The 10,642-nt window shown below is 40.2% G+C and overlaps 1 protein-coding gene across 18 annotated transcripts in view; it reads left to right on the forward strand.

Moving 5' to 3' along the window:
- Nucleotides 1-9,178, forward strand: part of Nrcam (neuronal cell adhesion molecule) — a 180,952-nt gene extending 171,774 nt beyond the window's left edge. For all 18 annotated transcript variants that reach the window (XM_055621111.1, XM_055621095.1, XM_055621128.1 and 15 more), the window contains one exon: nt 2,976-9,178. In XM_055621111.1, coding sequence (XP_055477086.1) covers nt 2,976-3,213 — 238 coding nt within the window. In that variant the 3' untranslated portion in view covers nt 3,214-9,178. The remainder of the gene's footprint in view (nt 1-2,975) is intronic.
- Nucleotides 9,179-10,642: the final 1,464 nt, after the last annotated feature.

Below are 10,642 nucleotides of genomic sequence, written 5' to 3' on the forward strand. Positions count from 1 at the left end.
CAGTCCTGAAGATACCTGATAAAACAGGATCAGATGAATGGGGAGGAAATCCCCCCTATCAGTGGACTTTGAAAGGGGCACGGTGGAGAGGAGGGAGGGAGGGACTGGGAGGGAATGAGGGATCGGGACATGGCTGGGACACAGAGTTAATAAAATGTAACTGATAAGAAAAAAATAAAATTTAAAAAGTAAAAAAAAAAGAAGTGGTGCTTCTGACAGGTACAAACTTTAATGTGCCCAAACCTAACTTCAGATCTTCACCTGAGCATGCTCTGCTGCTCGGTGAAAAGGGAAAATTCAGGAATCCTGGTGCTATAATCTTCCCTGTTACACCCTAACCAATCCATCAGGAAGTCCTTTTTGGTCTACTTTCAAGAATATGACTATAATCTGAGCATTTTGTATAAACCTCTTCAAAATTCTATTCCATTCCAAACTACAGCCATCTCTCTCCTCAATGATGGAAGTTATCTTCTGACTCTAGTGCAGAGCTTTGCAGACTCACACTTATCAAGAGTCCCTTGTAAATATTTCAGACTTTGCAGCCCTCATATTCTTAGCTGGAACTCTGTGATTCTGAAAAAAATGAGACCTAGGCAATAAATAAATCACAAATAGGTATGGCTCAAGTTTGCCCAGGTTTACCAACCCCTCCTCTCAGGGGCAGGCTACTGTCAACATTTGATAGCAGAGTTGTGGTTTTAGGATAATATAGGTCAGGCCACAGTGCTCCCTCATGGAAATAACCCCCAGGCCTTCTGTCTTAAGAGACAGAGGTTCTTCAGTGTCCATATAGCCATGACCTACAATTGTCACTTCCTATTACTCTTTCTTACTCACTCCTTCAATTCCAGCCACAGCAAGCACCTTGCTTGTTTCTAAAATATGCAAGGACTGCCCCTGCCTTGGAACATTTGTCCTGTTTGTTGCTTTTGCTATGATTGCTCTTGCTCTAGTCATCCTCATGACTGCTTTACTCTTAGATCCTTGATCAGATGATATTTTTAAATAAGTCCTTCCCTGTTCATCATATGTCAACACAACCTTCTTCTATAGCACCTTCTGTCCTCTTTACTCAGATTCTCTGCAGCCCTGAATACCTGAAAGAAATAATTTTCTGTACCATGTTAGTTGTTAACTGCCTTTTAGTTCACTGGATATAAAATTGGCATTTTAGTCTGTGTTGCATGTTACTATGTTCCCAGTGCCTAGAATGCCATCTGCCTTAGAGTAGGCACTCACTAAACATTAGATGAAGGGAAGACTGGATTAATGAATGGATCAAACAAATGCCATAATGAACATGATCTATGATGTAATAATAAGTGGAACTCAGGTGGCAAAATTCTGCTTATTATTGGACTTTTCAGGGAAATAAATATTATATGTATTCAAGCAAAGTGTAGAAGTTCACACCTAAATCTCAAAGATGTTGTATAAGATGTTTTTATAATAGGTTGGGTTCTTTCGGTGTTATGACCTTTGAATGTTCCCCCCAATAATCTATGATTTCACCAAGTTCTATAGATTGCTCAAATTGCAATGTGCACTTGTATATTATCTGAACAGGTCATTTTTGATAGCACATGAAGTTTTGACAAGTTCTTCTTGGAGAGAAAAATAAGAGATATCTAGTAGAAAGTATCACTGAAAGAGACAGATTTATTTATCTTTAAGTATTTGTAGCTTGACTAGAAAAAAAAAAAAAACAAATAAAACCAACAGTATTGTCCATAGTGATCTTCGCACCAATCACTGTTAAAACACTGCACTTATGATGACCCCTTTGTCACATCAAGTACATCAAGGCATTTTGTTCAAGTATTATATGTCATTCCTATTTTTACCGAAGGTTGTTACTACTAAATATTTTTTGCTGTTCTTTCCCCAAATGGTACCTGTTAAGGAGTCAGTCAGTATACCTAAGGATGTGGCCATTTAGTGAATGACCTTAAATTCAGTGACCTACGTGACCATGTTAGAGGACATTCTTAAACACAATAAATACTCTTTTGCTTCCAGAAGTTGTGCTTAAGGGTTCAACAAAAAGATAAGCAAAGCAATAATAAGACTCCTATAATGCTCTGCGAAAGTGCGCGCCTTGGATCCCCTCCATGTGTGCACAGCACAGAGGAGAGGTGAGAAATAGGTTAAGCAGAAGACAGGAAATATTTGTTTTTGTGGGTTTGGAAGCACTCGTTCCCTTTATGGCTTGGGGGCATTTATGCCATTTATAGTTCAAATATTGCTTTTAAGGCAAAGTGTTTATCTTTCCAAATTAATAAATCTTTACCCATTGACCAAAAAATTTTTAGGAGAAAAGTAATCCTCTGATCTATCAGTATCAGGACTGTGCTTTTCTTCTTAGGCTGTTCTCATTTGTTTCCTCTGCCTCCTTTTAATGGTCTAGAATCTCCTTTCTAGGTCTTTTGAAAGGTAAGGCAGAAGTTTACAAATCTGGCCTGCACTCAATAACAAAATTATTTGAACTGTAGGATTTTGCTCCTCCTTCTGGCTCAGGAAAAACAATTCATATTTCATATGTAACCAAAACCAGGCTCCATTCACATCCAAGGAGTCAGAGATATTCCACTGTTTAATACACTAACTCCCTGCTGCCCTGAGCTCCACCTCGCTCCTTTGAATTGAATCAGTGATAATTTTCAGCTATCTTCAGTCCCCCCCCCCCCATTGCTTGTAATTGTTCTTGGATTGGTGTCAAAATCTCTCATTTAACTTAGCATGCACACTCAGAAAGCCATCCACTCTGCTGCAGATCATGAACCAACCATTTCCAATTTCCATTCCAACACCACCCTAGTCACAGGAATCCACCTGGTGGTTAGATTTGGCCGCAGCAGCTCAGGGACTCCATATGCTTTTTCATAATTTGCATACATGGTCTGTAAAAAGGCACTTTACCTAGATGCCAGTCTTACCAAAATGTCCCCCACAACACACACTTTTTTTTCCAGTGATGCAGAAGATCACAAGCCTTTGAAAAAAGGAAGTCGAACACCTTCAGACAGGACTGTGAAAAAAGAAGATAGTGATGACAGCCTTGTTGACTATGGAGAAGGGGTGAATGGTCAATTCAATGAGGATGGCTCCTTTATTGGACAATACAGTGGTAAGAAAGAGAAAGAACCAGCAGAAGGAAATGAAAGCTCAGAGGCTCCTTCTCCTGTCAATGCCATGAACTCCTTTGTTTAAGTCTTTAAGCTCTGTGCCAATGTCCCATTTCTCTGGAATGTGTTTCCTGAGTATTTGTCATTCCTCTCATACTATGAACATATTGGTAGAAAGAATGTTTTCTGCTGTATGTGAGTATTATGAGAACAGATCAAGAACATAACTCAATCAAATGATACATTAATATGAACTGGGGTGCAAAGTGCACACTTTTTGTTCAAAGTGGGTTTTCTCAATTTTCTGATTAAAAGAAAAACTGATTAAAAGAAAAATACATCATCAATAGATCACATTATTCCCTGTGTGGGATACAGTTCAATAAGATGCATGAAACATGCTACACAGAGGACACCCCTGTGTATGTGATTGTGACGTGGGTGGGTACTTTGTTGACACTATCTTCAGCTGAACCCTAAATATGAATTCCGTTGTCATTGTGGAGAGTGTTACTGTAGTGTTCTCTAGAGCTTCAGTGTCTCTGTGGACATTGTTGTGGAACTCGTGACTATGTCTAGCTGTTGTTAGTCTTTTGGGGAGACTGTTTAGGAACAGTAGGTACAGTATATACTTGCTACATGAGTTAGTCATGACAGCCACCTCTGCTAATGCTCACTGAGACTCTGGTACCTGTTCTTTGCTCCTGTTACTTTCTAGGCTTCTTGACTTCCGGTGACACAGCAGCAGGTTTCTGCTTCTTACACTGTCTCTGTGGTCAGTCCTTTGGGGGCATAAACATTGCATATTGTGACACCTTCTGGCATTTGTGCCATACTGGAAAAGTTGAAGACAAAGCTCTCAAGTGAAATTTCAAATTTTAGTCCAGAAAATGCAGGGCAAGACACACGCAGTGCCTTTAGATAATAAGTATTCCCTGACTCCTGCACTCTGTATTGGGTGGTGTGGGCAGCTCCATCGTGTGCTACTGTTGTTGTTGGAGACAACTCTTCAAAGACAGAGATAATGATCACCAAAATGCTGAAAATTGTGAAAATAAGAGCATGTTTATCTCAAGGGGCTTTCCCTTATAAGCATCAAGCACAAACCTTTGTCATTGGCTGGAGTCAATGTCATTGGGTAATTTTGTGGTCTTTTGTGGTTTCTAGTCAAACAAGTCATACTGAAAAAGAAAAATGCTATGGTTGGAACTGGATAGAAAAAGAAATGATTGCAGAAGTAAAAGCATACAACAGCATGCCAATAACACTAAATTATTCACTATGTGTATCCAAATTACAACTCATCTGAGAAGTCTGACAAGCGCTTACTTAGGCCAGCAGTTAAAGGGATTACACCTACAGTCTAAGGAATAAATACATATATCCTATCATAGCTGTAGACAATGTGTATGAAATGGCTTACGTTCTGTTTAAAAATCTATGACAACCTATGGTTGAAGGAATGCTCAATTTCATTTGCCAATAAATTGGTTTTTCATAACTTGCATCAAGTTTAATTTTAAGTAAAGCTTTTTATATGTAGATATTCTGTTGAATTTGTAAATATACTTAAAGTGTAGAAGCTATATGCTTATAGGTGTTACGTGCAAATAAATATGCAAGCAATGTTTATGTTCTGCTGTGAGAAGTAAGCTCATTAACTAATGCAGTGTGTGGGAGCAGAAAACATCCAAATTCCTTCTGTGATTTTTTTCACCCTTCTTTTTGCTGTGAAACTGAAATAGTAAACCTTTTTACCCATTGTTTCAGCCTGTTTCTGGCTGGAATCCTTAGTGTTTTGCAGGATTTGTCACCTGGCATCTTTGATGTGTACAGTAAAGCTTGTTTTAAAGTGATCACCAAATGAGGTGACTCTAAATACTCTCATGCCTTCATATTTACTCTCCACAAACCAGTCTATCTATTGGAAATATGAAATAATAAGACAGGCTTGCTTTGACATCAGAAAGCACAAAGACAAAAGTTTTATTTTTTTCAATTTGTCAAAGTTTTCAGAGAAAAATAAATTAATGTGCAGTTTCTGCTTGTCCACAATCATGGATGCCAAATTTCTCTGTGCATGAAGAAGTCATTTCTGTAGATTACTACACATTTTGCACTAAAAATTAAAAATTAAATGCTCTTAAAGTCCCTCCCTCTTTTGTACTTGATCGTGTTCTAAGTGAAGCATGAATGTCCAGGGGTAATGATCTGTGTGGCAGGGCAGGAACACGCCACTTGATTTCCATCCAAAAGTTACTATTAAACAGTCATGATCTCTTGAGTTTTAGCTTCTTCAAATCTGTACTTCCAAAGATTTTGAAGAAATTTTTACTTTTTGATTCATTTTTAAAAATCTTGGGACATCACAAAACTAAACAGATATTACTAAGATAACACAATCAAGAACTTTTTAATGAAAGGTTAGGGACTAGCTAAGCAGGAAGGGATAGCACCAGTCTTTTTAAAACAGAAGAAATCAAGTTCTGTGGGGTTTTTTTTACAAAAAAAGCTCAATTGCCCCATCTGTGATGACTAGTCCATTCCACCATCACGGACCTTCTCCCTCCTCAACCACAGTCAGTTTGTATTTCTTAACATGGCTGCTTGATGAGGGAGTTTGAATACTTATACATGTTACAAATACATCATTCACTTCCTTCTCTTCACTTTCTTTCTTCTGTCCCTAAGCTGTATAACTACGTATAACAGCCCAAGGCACGCAAGTATCCACATCCTGTCAGCTGCCCCTGGTCCCAGCACTATACCCACGAGACCTACCTGCCTTGCCTTCTCAGATTTAGCTAACATGTTATAAAAGTGTCAGCAGAGCTCAGTATTCCTCCCATAGATGGTGTGTTGGCTGCTTGCTGGGACCCTCTTTTCTCCCTCCTCACAATGGGCCAGAGTAATAAACCTCAGCCTCACTCTACGTAATGGCATGGCTCTGTGACAACATAATCGTGACCTCAAAAAGATTTGTTATCTATAAACTGTCTTGTTTAGTTGGGTTTAATGGCTTTTGAGGTGAGGGGAGTCTAGGAACTCGGATTCTCACCCACAGAATGATTCTCTCCCACTTGAGACATTTCTGCAGTTGACCAACAGAGGGCACATGTGTTTTATTCTGCACAGAAAAAAACATGCCTTCTCTCTTTGCATAATTAAATGGTAACCTGGTGATGTAGAAAATGATCACCTTCTCCCCCTAGGGAAATGGGATTGCATCGCTTCCTAGTTAGTTCACAGTTTCTGGATTGTAAGCGTGAGGTATGTGAGCATTTTGCATAGTTTCTTTCTTGATTGGGTCTAGGTGGGTCAGCAGCCCACTGGCCATATTGGTCAGGGATATGTGTTTGTATGATGATAAAGGAAGGGAGTCCTTAAAATGGCTTCACCTCCTTTCTTTCAGGATACTATTTTTGTCTGCCACCAATCGCTTGATATTTTGTTATTGAACAGAACATACACAAAAGTAGTTTAAACACCACTCACAGCTCATATAATTTACTTACGAGAAGGGGAAGGAAAAGCAGAGACCATGACTGCAGTATTTGTACTGAACAAATACTCAATGGGGTGCAAAGATCAGTGGCCCAGAGAGAAGTAAGGATCATATTCCAGCTCCACCATCATCCAGCTGTGTGGCCCTGAAGGAACCCCTCCTCTCACCATTCCACACCTGTTTGCTCAGTGAGACAATGATGGGGCTGATAGCATCTAATATGCCTTTCTACTTTAATCCTGTGGGTCCTAACAATGGAACAAAATAATCTGAGCACTTGCTTAAAGCCAGGAAGAAACATAAACAAAACCAGGTGTGAATCCTGCTCCCATGGGGCCTGGAGCCTAGTGTATGCAGACAGGTATAATCAGATGACTGCCGGGATGGGCACAAATCCTTATTTAATGTGAGAGGTTGAAAGGGAAATCATGAACAAATGATAGTTCTATCCTGCTTGGACATGGTGGTCAGGAAAGTGGCCCCAAGAAAAGAAATGTGAGCTGAAAGGTAAAAGGTAAAACAATAGAAAAGCAAAGGGATAAAGCTGGCAACGGCAAGGCCCTCTTTGGAAGACCAGTTAACAGGAGCTGGTTGTCACTGCAAAGCAGGAGAGCTGTGTTGAGGTGAAAGATCATTGCAAGAATGAAAGCAGGGTGTTTCTACCTGGGTCTGGATGCCTCCTCCCTGACAGATGCCACCCCTCAGTTATCCCTGCCCCTGATTTCCTGGCTATCTACTGACATTCAAATAGCTCAAGTGTCTCAGAAACAAACAGAGTTTTGCATTAGTCTCCATCCCCTACACCTTCAGTTATCAGCCGTCCTCCACTTCATAGTCAAAATGGTTGAAATAATAGCAATAAAATTATATGAGGATAATTTAAAAGCCACCATTGACCAGACAGTACATCTTTTGTTCCTTCTGTGGCTATAAGTGGGTCCTGTAGACAGTGTCTTTTGTCAGCTCTAAGTGTGTGGCTTATTATCTCAGTGAATGACTTAGCAACAAAGAGAGCTTTTTTTTCATCAGACATTATCAGCTTGATCATTGAAATCACCTATTAAAAGTCCAATGCCTACTCACCCAGACCCACAAACTCTCTTATTTTCATTATTTGAACTGTGGCTTGACCATCACTAGAAACAGTCCCAGATGATTAATGTGTAGCCAAAGCGGTAACTGATGTTGACAAGCTTATCCTCTAGTCAAGGAACCATATTTTAAATAGATTCTTCAAGACAGCCCAAGGGTGGATCTTAAATTCTCTTATATTCCCCACATAAAATGAGTCTAGAGAGAACAGGCCCTCATATATTTCTGGTAGAAATATAAAATGGTATAGCCACATTGAAAAATAATTTAGAAATTTCTGTAAATATTGAAACATAAATTTACTATGAGACCCATAAGTCTAAACTCAAAAGAAATGAAAACCTCCAGCTAGCCACAGACTTGCACATATGTGTTCAGAAAGCATCAATCACAACAGCTAGAAAATGACCCCAGTGGCCATGAGCAGATGAACAGCTTAACAAAATGAGTATATCATATGAATACATGGTATAGCTAGCTACACAGTCAGAGGAAATACTTCTTGGCAAGTTATATAAAGGATTGATGTATACAAAAATGTGAAGGCTCCCCCAAAACATCAAATTTTAAAAATCAGGCACAAAGTCTACTGTTCTAATTTACTTGAAATGTCAAAAAAAAAAAAAAAAGGCAAACCAGTGAAAACCTGAGGTAGATTGATGTCTGGGGCTGAAGGAAATGGAGGCAAGGATTGACTTCAAATTGGTGTGAAAGTGCTTCCTAAAGTACTAAAAATTTTTAAGTTTTATAGTCAAAAGAAGTGAATTATGGTATCAGGTGACATCTTAGTAAAGCTTATATTTGTCTGAAGGGTGAATAGAGTTATGTACAAATGAGGTTTGGGATGAGTACAGCCCCACACCATGGACACATCACCTCCTGTTTCCTCAAGGATGCTGCAAAGCCATCAACTCCAGGTGTCCCCTAGAATAGCACCATCACTTGTTAGAATCACATTGTTGGCCTTATTTGGAGGAATAGAAATGAATTAGCTTCGACATTAAAGGAACTCTTCATAACGGAAAAAAATTTTTAAATACTTCAAATGCCTATAATAGATGAGTGGCTAGACAAATTTTTAAAATGTGTGCCACTTTTAGACCATGAATCAATCAACAGTAAGTACGAACTCTTGGTACAAGTATCTCATGCCACTGAAAGGAGCCAAACACAGGGGTTTTATTCATATGAAAAACTGGAGCAGGTAGAACTACCCTACAAGGAAAGTAAGCAAATGTGTGACTTTGAGGACTAGAGTTTGCAGAGGGATTTAGCTCTGAGCGGCAGAGAGAACATACAGAGATGATGGAAGACATCCATATTGCGATTGTGAAGATAGCTATAGGGGTATTCATTCATCAGGACACAAAACTATATGCTTAAAGTCAATGTGTTTTGTTATATATGTTGTATATCAATAAACTTGATTTTGAAATGAAAATAAACTGGACACAAGTGACTACTCCCCTTTTCTTTCTTTCTTTGGTCTGCTTACCCCAAAATGGGGCTGGGTGGGGGTAGGTTCCTGATTTTGCCTTGACTTCGTGTGAGGGACCCTGCCTGCCTTTTGAGAAGTCTGTAGTGGCCTTCTTCCCCCTATCTACTTAGTTGTGTGTGGTATTGTAGGTCAGGCCAAGTTTCAAGGACCCAAATGAGGTAGAATTTGAGAACCCAAATATGGACAGCAACTAAATCTAAGCTCTACAAGCCCATCTTAGAAATGAAGTAATATTTGATTTCCATTCATGCAATTGTTACATTTGTGTTCCCAAGTCAACTTCCAACTCACTTTCCAAGATCCCTGTCTGACCAGAGTCACTCTGAGTCCACTTTTCACACTGGGGTGTGAGCAACTTATCCTGACATAAAAGAGCCTCCTCAGTTCTGGCTCTGCAACAGGACACCTTTGGAGCCTTTCTGAAGTCGGACTTTTTATCACCATCCTTACCCCAGCCTCTCCTACCCTACCCTACTCTACCCCCCTACCCTACCCTACCATCCTTCATCTCCCTCCCTCCTCATATCTCTGTCTGTCTCTCTGTGCCTCACTCTGTCTCTCTGCTTTATCTGTCTCTCCTCCCTCCCCACTTTCTCGCTCTGTCCCGTTTTGGGTTTGTTTGCCATGCGAAGGCGCAGAGAGAATGACATCATCTGCAAACTAAGAAAAGAGCCCTTGCTGGGAACAACTGGCTAGCCACTTAATCTGGCACCTCCAGCCTTCAAAAAAGAAATTGCACCCTGAGAAAACAGGTGTTTGTGGTTTAAAACCTCCCACGTGGAACCAGTTGCTTGGCGTGTTTTTTTTTTCTCCATTTTTTTTTTATTTTTTAAATATTAGTCACAGTTTGTTAACTTTGTATCCCTGCTGTATCCCGCTCCCTCATTCCCTCCCAATCCCACCCTCCCTCCCTCATCTCCTCCCTGCCCCTTTCCAAGTCCACTGATAGGGGAGGACCTCCTCCCCTTTCATCTGATACTTGTTTATCATGTGTCTTCAGGACTGGCTGCAAAGTCCTCCTCTGTGGGCTGCTCCTCCCTGGGAGGTGGGGGGATGTCAAAGAGCCCACCATTGAGTTCACGTCAGAAACAGTCCCTGTTCCCCTTATTAGGTTACCCATTGGATACTGAGCTACCAAGGGCTACATCTGAGCAGAGGTTCTAGGTTGCATCCATACATGGTCCTTGTTTGGAGAAACAGTCTCATAAAAGACCCCTGTGCCCAGATATATTTGGTCCTTGTGGAACTCCTGTCCTCTCCAGGTCGTATTAACTAATCTTGCCTTTGTTTTTTGATTCCCTGCACTCTGCCAAAGGTTTGGTTATGAATCTTAATATCTGTTTTGATACACTGCTAGGTAGAGTCTTTCAAAGGCCCTCTGTGGTAGGCTCCTGTCCTGTTACTTGTTTGCTCCTACAA

This window comes from Psammomys obesus, unplaced genomic scaffold, assembly GCF_907164565.1.
Source record: "Psammomys obesus unplaced genomic scaffold, mPsaObe1.curated_primary_1811, whole genome shotgun sequence".
Taxonomy (NCBI): domain Eukaryota; kingdom Metazoa; phylum Chordata; class Mammalia; order Rodentia; family Muridae; genus Psammomys; species Psammomys obesus.